General features: G+C 36.2%; 1 protein-coding gene across 5 annotated transcripts in view; it reads right to left on the bottom strand.

Annotated features, from left to right (window-relative positions):
• LOC127875467 (pleckstrin homology domain-containing family H member 1-like) overlaps positions 1–12,701 on the bottom strand; it is a 153,461-nt gene that overhangs the window by 40,288 nt on the left and 100,472 nt on the right. For all 5 annotated transcript variants that reach the window (XM_052420535.1, XM_052420534.1, XM_052420539.1 and 2 more), the window contains 4 exons: positions 9,117–10,385; positions 6,409–6,454; positions 3,619–3,698; positions 2,728–2,881 (listed from right to left, as the gene is read on the bottom strand). In XM_052420535.1, coding sequence (XP_052276495.1) covers positions 2,728–2,881; positions 3,619–3,698; positions 6,409–6,454; positions 9,117–10,385 — 1,549 coding nt within the window. The remainder of the gene's footprint in view (positions 1–2,727; positions 2,882–3,618; positions 3,699–6,408; positions 6,455–9,116; positions 10,386–12,701) is intronic.

The raw sequence follows: 12,701 nt of genomic DNA, 5'->3' as shown, positions 1-12,701 counted from the left end.
TAATCTGACTTTCCTAAGTGCAAAAGGGGGCAAAATTTTGCTTATGGCTGGTGACATTTATAGGTCTAGGTCAAGTTCTATTAATAAAGAACCTGCACACATAGGCACAACTTTTTTTACAACAATATTTGTAGTAAACATAGAGATAAGGAATGCAAACGTTAACCTAAAGGTACAAATAGAGTCAAAATTATGCTTGATTGCAGGACAGTGTTGTGGTATTAAGTCCTCACACAAGTCAATGATCACAATCTCATGACTGAATTTTAAACGAATAATTCTTGAAGAAACAGAGTTGCATGTAAACCTTAACTGGATTAAAACCAGGCAACACAGTCCCTAGAAATATCACTGAACATATAAATGAGTGATGTATCACATACACTATGCAAAAACTCGAGATTTTTGTAAAACATATGTGCACCCCATCCTCATCTTAGATGAACTGTAAATGATTTTAATCCCTTGCAATGAGAAACTTGCAATTAATTAAAATAAATATATGGATAATCATAAACAGGCTGAAACAAGTTTTTTGTAAACACCTATATGGGTAATCATAAACAGGCTGAAACAAGTTTTTTGTAAACACCTATATGGGGTAATCATAAACAGGCTGAAACAAGTTTTTTGTAAACACCATGTCAAGGGTGATTTCATGCTTAAACACAATAAATGCAGGCAGTATCCTGTAACAAGAGGTCCTGAAAGGCCCAAAGTCGCTGACCTGAGATTCAAAGGAACTGACCTGTTCTGTGCAACCCAAGATGTCATTAGAACAAAATGTTCTTACCAACTTTCATGACTAGTGAACACCCTGGCAGCCACGTTTTTCAACAGACCAGAACCATTTTCATACACATCCAAGATATCATTTAAACAAATATACTGACAAAGTTTCATGAAGATTCATAAGTCTATATACGGAAAAATGCCCTGCCCACTGGTGGCCATGTTTTTCAAGCAACTGGAACCATTTTCGACCTTGTCCAAAATATCATTGGGACAAATCTTGTGACAAAGTTTCATGATGATCGTAAAAATAAATACAGCTTCTAGAGTGTCAACAAGGTTTAACTATAGTTATATAAGGAAAAATGCCATGCCCCTTAGCGGCCATGTTTTTCCACCAACCAGAACCATTTTCGAACTCATCCATGATATCATTGGGACAAATCATCTGACCAAGTTTCATGATGATCGGACAATAAATGTGACCTCTAGAGTGTTAACAAGGTTTTACAAAAGCATGATATATATATATAGCCATATTAGGAAAAATGCCCCGCCCCCTGGTGGCCATGTTTTTTAAGCAACCGCAACCATTTTAGATATCATTAGGACAAATCTTCTGACCAAGTTTCATGAAGATCGGAAAATAAATGTGGCCTCTAGAGTGTTAAAAATGTTTTACTATAGCCACATAAGGAAAAATGCCCCGCCCCCTGGCTTCATGTTTTTCAACCAACCGGCATCATTTTTTAACTTGTCCAAGATATTATTGGGATGAATCTTCTGACCAAGTTTCATGAAGATCGGACGATTAATGTGGCCTCTAGAGTGTTAACAAGATTTTACTATAGCCATATATAGCCATTTAAGGAAAAATGCCCCGCCCCTTGGAAGCCATGTTTTTCAAGCAAACGTAACCATTTTCAAACTCATCCAAGATATCATTGAGACCAATCTTCTGACAAATTTCATGAAGATTGGACAATAAATGTGGCCTCTAGAGTGTTCACAAGGTTTTACAATAGCCATATAAGGAACTGCCCCTGGCAGCCATGTTTTTTCACTGATCTGGGACATTTTCTAACTCGTCCGAGATATCAATGAAACCAATGTTTTGACTAAGTTTCATGATGATTGGGCAAAAATTGTGACTTCTAGAGTGTTCACAAGGTTTCTCTATAGCCATATAAGGAATACTGCCCCGCCCCCTGGCGGCCATGTTTTTTAACGGAACGGACCATTTTTTAACTCAACCAACATATCATTTAGACAAAACATTTTGACGAAGTAACATGAAGATTGGGCATCAAATGTGACTTCTACAGTGTTATCAAGGTTTTTCTTTTTTTTGACCTAGTGACCTAGTTTTTGACCCAGCTTTACCCAGTTTCGAACTCAGTCAAGGTATCAATGGGGCAAATGTTTTGACCAAATTTCATGAAGATCAGACAATAAATGTGGCCTCTAGAGTGATCACAAGGCAAAATGTTGACGACAGATGACGCACGACGGACGACAGGGGATCACAAAAGCGCACCGTGAGCACGTTGTGCTCAGGTGAGCTACAAAGGGAATACAGGGTCCTTTGTTCAGATGGGTGTTTTTCATAATAAAACGTCTACTAAAGGGATGGTTCATTTGGGTACCATGGGAACACACACCACCCATTGTTCCTACATAACTTCATGTTAAAAGCCCCGATAATCTTGACCATCGACCTGTTATCCTCAATGGGCGTCTTTGTTTCCTCCTAAATAACTAGCCTGCCAATCTGGTTGATGGTAGATCAAATGTTGTCAAAATATAGCGCAAAAACAAAATAGTTTACAAACTGACCAAAAGATCTATCAACCATTGGAAGGTGTAAAGCAATATATTCCCCCAACATCAAAATGGGGCATACACAATTTATTTAATTATCTTTAACTTATGACCACTGTCACTAAATGAAACCAATATGCCTTTAGGACTACAGATATTGTATGTATGTCATACCACGCTTGGTTGCCCCGGTACTGGTGGTGTTTAGCCGTCGGGCGATGGTGCGCGGTGTTGCAGGAGCGCCACCTTCAGGGTCACTGGTGCCCTCGTCCTCTGATGACTCGGCACTTTCCTCCGTGAAAGGAGTGTTACGGATCTGCCGAGCTTTCTGTCATTAAAGAAAAAATAAATAAGATTTGGACTATTTTTTCGTATACACTTGCCTGATTATATCTGATAGTGTTCAATTTCATGGAAAAGATTTAAGCAAGCATGTGTTATGTTCAGTACACTTTTCTATGTACTTCCTATTTTGCTGCATAGAAATAAAATCTGCAAACTCCTGTTAACAATTTCAAGCAAAACAAGAAACTGTCGGAGACGGGTGATGCTCCCCAAAGTTTTTTTTTGTCACAATATTGCACTTTATATTCAGATAAAAGGAAACGTCTTGAGGGCACAGTAGTTGGGGGGACAAGAATTTTTTTATAGAAAATTTCAAAGGGCCATAACTCTGTGAAAAATCATCCGACCAGAACCTGCTGATAATATGCACATCTCCTCTTGGTAGTAAAGCTTCCCATAAAGTTTCATTGAATTCAGGTCATTAGTTGCTGAGAAATAGCCCGGACAAAAAGTGCACGGATGGACACACAGACAGATGGACGGACAGGCGAAGCGGCGCCTATATGCTCCCCCAAAGTAAATTTTGGGGGAGCATAAAAATAACAAGGCTGTGGTATAATATATTTACAAGTAATTAATGTATAAAGTAACATAAAAATAGAACTTTGAGGGCATCATTTACATGTAACAAATGTATTCATACCCCTTTAAGTATATCATTTACACTTCATAACTTTGAAATTGCAGCATTTATTCTTGTCACATATAATTTATTCATACCCCTTTAAGGGTGGCAAACACCGGCACACTGACATCCTTGTAGAGGTCCTTAGCTGAGCAATGGTCCGAAAATGAGGCTTCTGTAAGACAATTGTCAACAATACCACATTGTGTGCAGCCTATTGGTTACAGAAGATTGCACATTGAGCCTATCCGTTATGTAAGCCTATGTAGCGATGATGAATTCAAATTGAGCCTTTCAATTATGTAAGCCTATATAACAACGTAAGAATGCACGTTGGGCCTATTTTCTATAAATATGTATGACTATGTGGCTAGGTAAAATTCTGCATTGAGTCTATCAGTTTTTTAAGATGATATTACAATGTCAGAATGCTAATTGAGTCTTTCAGTTATGTTAGACTATACAACAATATAATATTGCACATTGAACCTCATTTATGTTAGACTATATAAAAATGTCAGAAGATGCAATGAGCCTGTAACTTATTTATCACAATATTACAATGTCAGATTGTGCAATGAGTCCTTCTATTCTGCAAAAAATAGCAATTTCAGTATGTGCTATGCGCCTATAAGTTATGCATCACAATATTACAATGTCAGAATGTACAATGAGCAATTCCCTTATGCAAGACATAGCAATGTCAGAATATGCAATGAGCCTTTCCATTATGCAAGACATAGCAATGTCAGAATATGCAATGAGCCTTTCCATTATGCAAGACATAGCAATGTCAGAATATGCAATGTGCCTTTCCATTATGCAAGACGTAGCAATGTCAGAACCTGAGCCTATAAGTTAAAGCGGGTATATACGATTTTTTATATGTGTTTAATTGTAATATATTGATAAAATATGTTACAATAACACAAAATAGGCAAGAAAAATTATACATTAAAGCCGAATTTCATAAAATGGAGCAAAGACAAATTAGCGCCCCGAGCCGATAGTGACGTACATATTTTCCTACAATAACCGAAGCATTCGTCTTTGTGTTAGGATCGGAGATAGTGTTCGTGTGTCGTATGAATAGTTATCGTTGCAGGAATTCAAATAAACCGTTAAACTAAGTTTAGATGCACATCGTACATGTATGGTATACATGCTGGCGAATTCGGCTGTACAGCCGTTTTCAATTTCAGAATTAAATATCTGGCTTATTTCGCATTTTTCAACACATGTTCTTCTTAACTTTTATTTTAATTTATATTGAACTATATATATAATAAGTTTTTTACACAGTTTATATAAATTCATAAATATTTGACAAAATCGTATATACCCGCTTTAAGCATCACAATATTACAATGTCAGAATGTACAATGAGCAATTCCCTTATGCAAGACATAGTAATGTCAGAATATGCAATGAGCCTTTCCATTATGCAAGACATAACAATGTCAGAACCTCAGCCTATAAGTTATGCATCACAATATTACAGTGTAAAAATCTGCAATCAGCCTTTCAATTATGCAAGACAAAGCAATGTCAGAACCTCAGCCTATAAGTTATGCATCACAATATTACAGTGTAAAAATCTGCAATGAGCCTTTCCATTATGCAAGACATAGCAATGTCAGAAGGTGTAATGAGCCTTTAAATTATGCATCACAATATGGAATAGTCTGAATCAGCATTGTAACTATCAGATATGGAAGACTATGAAGACATGTCAGAACAAGAGAAGTGTTTGTCAGAAACAAAATGCCCCCTATTGCCCCGCTTGGTTTTTTTTTTTTTACCTTTGACCTTGAAGGACACCCTTGACCTTGAACTTCCACCACTCAAAATGTGCAGCTTCATAAAACACTGCTTTGAAATTATTATTTTTTTGACCTTTGACCTTGAAGGATGACCTTGACCTTGAAGGATGACCTTGACCTTGAACTTCCACCACTCAAAATGTATAGCTTCATGATAATGCCGCTTTGAAAGTATTATTTTTTACCTTTGACCTTGAAGGATGACCTTGACCTTGAAGGATGACCTTGACCTTTCACCACTCAAAATGTGCAGCTCCATTAGATACACATGCATGCCAAATATCAAGTTGCAGACAGACAGACAGGCCAAAAACAATATACCCCTGATCTATCGATCGGGGGGGGGGGGGGGGATAAAAAACCTAATCTTACAATACTTGCTTTAACATCAATCACTCTACTTTTGAAAAATGGTTTTCTGTTGTACATGTGCTTGTTTTTTCTCTTTTTTGTTTCTTTAAAAATCATTCTTTAGCCTTTTTTTGCTCATAAGGAATTACTTATGTATAAAATAAACTAAAGCAGACTCTGCTATATAATTTGTTCACTGAATGTAGTTTGTTTTAGATATTCTCAACCAAAAAAAACCTCAAATTTAGTACGTTCTATCCTCACAATTTAATTTGTAGATGTGTTTTTTTATTAAAGAACATCATATACATGTACCAATCATTTAAAGTCACAAAGTCTAATTAGTAATTACAAAAAGCCATAATGAGCAGGATGTTTGCATTTTTCATTATTTATTTTTGTCAATATCTTCTTACATTAAACATAAACTTAAGAAATAAATCATTACTCATCAATCACCAAGGAAATAATAATATCCCTCAACAATAAAAATGCTGTTAACTGGCAACAACAAAGGGAGCACCAAACACTCTATCCATATTCCTGGCTGCTATACCTAATTGTTCATGCATCATTACACATGGAGAAAGCACACTGAGAACTCTCCAGACCACTTCAATGAAACAATATCATTAAGATTGTTAATGATTGCGATAAAATGCTGGTACTGTTCTGGTTACAGTAGCCTAAACATTCTTCAAGAAGCCTTACCTTTTGTTTTTCTTTCCCTGGGAACATTCGGGTATGCTTTGGAACTCTGTAAAAAATCATCTTGCTATATAAATTGCAAAAGGTCATAAAACAATTGTTAAAATCCAGAATAATATAGGTTAATTCTTTTTTTGTTGCTTTATTCTCAAATAATAAATATCATTAACAAATGACATTGAATGATTAATATAAACATAAATATAACTAAATAGTGCAAAAAGATGCTTTCAAATTCTAAAGGGGATAACCAGTGCAAAAAAAATAAAATTACTTTAAAAGTCTTTTCAGATTTTCAAAACCACTTTTTGAACTGCTTATATTTAAACATGTATTCATATTCTTTATTAAATGGTTCTTATTGGTGTTGTTTGTATGGAATCAATGCACTCTTTTAATAAAGAACAGACAGTATATACAGTGTTTTAGATAATTTTTCATGACACTATTTTTTACTTCAAATTTTATGACAAACAAAGTTTTTCACATCCAAAATAGAGATTCAATTAGTTTTCTTACATAACTTACAGGGCTCAACATTAACCTAAAAACCAACTTGCCCTGCCGGGCAAATACTTACAAAATCTACTTGCCCTGAACATAAAGCCACTTGCCCAAACATGAAATATCACATTAACTGTAAACCTCGTATTTTTAAATAAAGATCAAAATGATACACCACAAAACCTTTTTTTTATTTTTGAACATTAAACAAAATGATTACAGCAATTAAAGTCTTATTAAAGTCATGTCTAAATTAAATGCTCTTTGTTCTTTTTTGCACTTGCCCGGGCGGACAACTAGATTATAAAATAACTTGCCCGGACCCAACTTTTACTTGCCAGGGGCAATAGGACAACCGATAATGTTGAGCCCTGACTTATCATAAAAAGAAATATAAAAAAATAAAAATAATAATAGTTAGCCAGTACACTATTACAGGTGTGAAAATAATTGGAGATTAGGTCTCAAATTTATGGGTGTAAAATTTCATAACATTAACCCCATTTCAACGATAAGTTTTTTTTAAATAAATGAATGTTTTCTTGAAATTTCTTTTGTCTAAAGTTCTTGTCTGACGATGACTTTTTTTATTCTATATAAACATTTCAAAATGGTTTATTACATTTGCTGTTTTAGTTAGCAATAAAAACCAGTGGAAACTTAGCTATAGACTATACAAGACATTACTTAGCATTTATTTGCACCAGCTTGCTTTGATTCTGTTACAGCAAGAGCCTTTTCAGCAAAATAAGAAATTATGACACTTAACGGTTCCCAACCTACCTGTACAACAAAAAATATAAAGAACATTTTAAGTGAAAGCCTTCAGAATTCGGAACCAAACATATAAAAACGGTCAATTTAAGTTAACTTTGTGGAAAGGTATGAATTTGATTGTTAACATTCTAAGAAAACAATAAGGCATTTTGTATTATGTATTTTCCTTATCAAATCATTATGCGAGTTATTCAACTCATTTTTAACAAAAAATGATGCTTATCTGAAGCTCTGCATATAGTGCTATTTCTCTACCCAATACACTGACCTAAACAAGAGCTGTCATCATAAGATGACTTATGCCCCCTATAAACGCTTGATAGAAGTTATGAGCTTTTTTCAAAACCTAAACGCAGATTTTGAAACCTAAACGCGGACCCTAAGTTCAAGGTCAAGGTCACAGGGGTCAAAATGTGTGTGCGCATGGAAAGGCCTTGTCCATATACACATGCATACCAAATATGAAGGTTATATCTCAAGGGACATAGAAGTTATGAGCATTTTTCAAAACCTTAACGCAGATTTCGAAACCTAAACGCGTATCCTTAGTTCAAGGTCAAGGTCACAGGGGTCAAAATTTGTGTGTGTATGGAAAGGCCTTGCCCATATACACATGCATACCAAATATGAAGGTTATATATCAACGGACATAGAAGTCATGAGCATTTCTCATAACCTAAATGCAGATTTCGAAACCTAAACGCCGACCCTAACTTCAAGGTCAAGGCCACAGGGGTAAAAATTGTTGTATGTTTGGATAGGCCTTGTCCATATACACAGGCATACCAAATATGAAGGTTATATCTCAAGGGACAAACAAGTTATGAGCATTTTTCGAAACCTAAACGCAGATTTCGAAACCTAAACGCGGACCCTAAGTTCAAGGTCAAGATCACAGATGTAAAAATGTGTGTGCGTATGGAAAGGCCTTGTCCATATACACATGCATACCAAATATGAAGGTTATATCTCAAGGGACATGGAAGTTATGAGCCTTTTTCGAAACCTAAACGCAGATTTTGAAACCTAAACGCCGACCCTAAGTTCAAGGTCAAGGTAACAGGGGTAAAAAAATGTGTGCGTATAGAAAGGCCTTGTCCATATACACATGCATACCAAATATGAAGGTTATATCTCAAGGGACATATAAGTTATGAACATTTTTCGAAACCTAAACGCAAAGTGTGACGGAAAGACACACAGACGGACAGACAGACTGAAGGACGGGCAGACGGACAGTCCGATCACTATATGTCCCCTTTTCTTCGAAAGGGGGCATAAAAACAATTTCAAGGGTTGACGTTGACCACAGCAGTCTAATGTAGGGACATTAGAATTGAAGTTTTAACTTCAGTTTTTATCAAACCACCAATAAGCTATGAAGCCATAAAATAAAGCTTAGAAAAAAAAATAGAAATCATAGTTCATACCCAAGTGTTAAGCCTAGCACGTGAGGCTTTTGGTGAAGTATCCTTTCGAGACGCTTGCCGACTGACCGTGGCAGGTGCACTGTGGATCTCCGCAGAAACCACCTGACCATCGCTGCGAGAGGGGGCTATCACAGACTCTTCAAAATTAAAATGAACTGGCTGGGTTTTGCTGCGGTCAATTGGTCGACGCGGAAGCGTTGCATTGGATGAAAATGTGTTCGAACTAGACGTTTTAAAAAAACATGGTGAAAGACGTGGCTGATGTTTGTGATCGTTGCTTGTTGGTGACGAAATGAGGTCTGGGAGTTGTGGCGTAGTAGGCAAGACAGAATGAGGTATACTGGCAGGGGAGCTGTGTGACGTGAGGGAGGAATGTGGCGTTCTCTGAGACCGCACTGTGGCTGGAGACCTCGGGGAGTGAGGACTCAAAGACGTGATGGTTACCGGTGACGTTTGCCCCATGGAAAACACTTCGTCATCTAGCATACATTGTGACGAATGTGCCTGGGGCTCGAAATGAAAGCTTCGGCTCATTGGTTCCACTTGCATCATGGGCTTATCAGATGTTGCGTAGATAGGACGATGATTTATCCGTTCCAGCATGTCTTCGCTGTCGTTGCTAGAACTTACAAATGAGTCCATTCTTTCCTGAAAAATCTTCCGTTCAATTCTTATCTGTGGTGGGGCAGGTTTTTTAGGTTCATAAACACTTTCATGGTTCTGGTCAACTTCCTGGTACAATGGATCCATTTCTATTTCTCCCATGCTTACATTGCTGCCATTTTCAGATACCGTGTCACCAAGGTCAAACAATGGACTCTCCCTATCAATATCTGATATCCTTTGACCTGGGTCAAGGCCATAGTTAAAAAGCTCGTTTTCTATCTCCAAGGCTTCGATGATCGAGGAAGATGGCCGTTTGTGAGGTCTTGAATATGTTGACTGAGATTCTGGTCTTGAGCTTTGTATTTCAGACTCTGGTCTTGAACCAGTCACACTCGAAACTGGCCTTGACCACATGCCCTTTAACCTTGTATAGGAAAATGAGGTTGAGAGGTCAGACTCTGGTCGTGAATTTCCATTGGTCAGTTCAAGGTTAGTGTCATCACAATAATCATTTTTGTCCACTTCATTGTCGGTTACATTGGTTCCCTGAGAAGCTGATATGTTGCTATAATCTGATTGGTCTAGACGAGACTGAGGCTTTGACCTCTGTGCCCTTGTTGCTGTGGCATATTCCTGAGATGCAGTTTGTGGCCCAGAATGTTCCTGATATAAAAAGATTTAAGAATACATGTATTTTCAAACATGCTCAAACAAAAAGTGAGTTATGATATCAACAGAACAAGAGGGCCATGGTGGCCATGTATCGCTCCACTGTTTTTTTATGCAAAAAAAGCGTGCAATGCGCATGGGTTGAAATGTACTCAAGCATGTGACTTTCTCTTTTTATCCCTCGTCCCACTGAGCGCTTAAAGTTGGAAGGGTGAGCATTTTTTATATATGGAAAACATTACTACGGTGTTAACTAAACAGACTAAAAAGTCCGGGAATTGTCGCACAGGTCCTTTGCTTATAACGTAGGTACATTTTTCTCTCCCAAGGATATTGTTGTTCTTTCTATTTTTAGATTCTGAAGATCAAATCTACGCATGTTCTACAAGATTAATGAAAGTTCCTTCATTCAATCATGAATCTTTTTCCAAAATTCCAAAAAGTGTTTGTAGGTTTCAAAGTTTCTGTTACTTATATAGTTCATGACATATGCAAAATACCTAATGACGTAGATCACCTGAACTTAACTTCATTCTTGAGGCATTGGTGAGTGTAGCAGGATTGTTAACATGGTGAAGAAATTGTTTATTGTAAAAAGAAGATATTTGTCTGAGGAAACATAAAGTTATTAGTTTTTCAGGTTCATGAGGTGCCGAAAGGCAGTAGGAATGATCACTTTGTAGAGGTTGTTTGTTAAACAAAGTAAATGTTTATGAGACAAAAAATTGAATTATAATTCATCAAGATGTTGCGATCATGGCAACACTACTTGCATATGGAGTGAGGTTTAAAGAGATATCATGACAAACAATTAGCTTGATCTAACTTTCCTTTACTTTTTCCATCTGACATTGGTTACCTGTCATGTTTTGTTTTTGAAAAATACTAGGATTGCCATGTATTGAAATAAGGTATCTGACCTTATCTCTTATAGGTTGCTAGTAATAGACTTAGCGGCAGTCATGTACGTTATAAACAAGGGGATTGTTCACGGCATTGGTAGAATATACTTTTAATAGATACATCTTGTTTAAGTTGGATTCTCCTTACTTTTTTGCTACTGAATATTAAAATCACTTAATTTCAATGTAACAATTTGTTGTTAAGTTTATCTTGAACAAATATTTTTTGCAATCTGTTTATAAATCATAAAATGATGCCATCCAATTTCTTTTTTGATAAATAGGGCCTATAATAAAACAATAATTTTGAGAATGTTAACATAAAAGAATAATACTAACCATTTGGTGAAAACAAACAAAACAATACAATTTTTGTTATAAAATGTTATATACAAACAAGGTTATTGGACTAAATATAAACAAACACACTTGAGTGTTCTTCTTGTGTTAATGATGTATTTAACTGAGCTAAATGAATATATATAATTTGTTTACCTTTCAATATCTTGCATTTCACATCTTTAGTTCAATGCTATTTCAATTAACTGAATAGCGTTACAAACATAATAAAGCAGAATATACATATAAATCTGATTATACACAGATCCACTATCATATAAATCAAATCATGTTTGTCTATTTCCATGTTCGAAAGATCCTCTTCTAAATTGTTTTACTTCGCGAGTAGACTGAACTCCCAATTTGCAAACAGAAACACTGGTTTCCATGACACAAATTCACTGTGCACATATCTAAACAAAATATGTGTTTCTTGTATCTAAAACGTAGTCTTTTTCGTTGACAAACACATTTCATTATTCCTATCAAACTATATGATGTCAGTCGTTAATTCAATGATATTTGTCATTTCAATAATCTTAATTTTCGCTTCACAACGGCGCCATTTGCATACGAAATACCAAACACATTTTATGAAACCGATTTTAATTGGAAGATTGGGAAACAACAGCCAATTATATCGCTCGTTTTAAAAATGCTTAGGCAGAATCTACCAGTGTAAAATGCGGAGAGATTTCGCGGGCCGCGGATATATTAAGCATATGTTAATTTTTGTGACCCCCGGGGCAGGGTCAAATTTGACCCCAGGGGCATAATTTGAACAAACTAAGTAGAGAACTATTAGATGTCACTACATACTGAATTTGATGGCCCTTGGCCCTACGGTTATGGACAAGAAGATTTTTAAAGTTTGCACAAAATAGGCTTTATATAAGCATTTGTTCAATTTTGTAACCCCCGGGGCAGGCTCAAATTTGACCCCAGGGGCAGAATTTAAAGAAATTTGGTAGAGGACTATTAGATGTCTCTACATACCCAATTTGATAACCCTAGGCCCAATGGTTATGGACGAGAAGATTTTGAAAGTTTTCACAAAATAGGCCTTATA

This window comes from Dreissena polymorpha, chromosome 3 (genome assembly GCF_020536995.1).
Source record: "Dreissena polymorpha isolate Duluth1 chromosome 3, UMN_Dpol_1.0, whole genome shotgun sequence".
NCBI lineage: Eukaryota > Metazoa > Mollusca > Bivalvia > Myida > Dreissenidae > Dreissena > Dreissena polymorpha.
The sequence above is the reverse complement of the archived record's forward strand: the minus strand, read 5'-3'. Positions and strand labels throughout refer to the sequence as shown.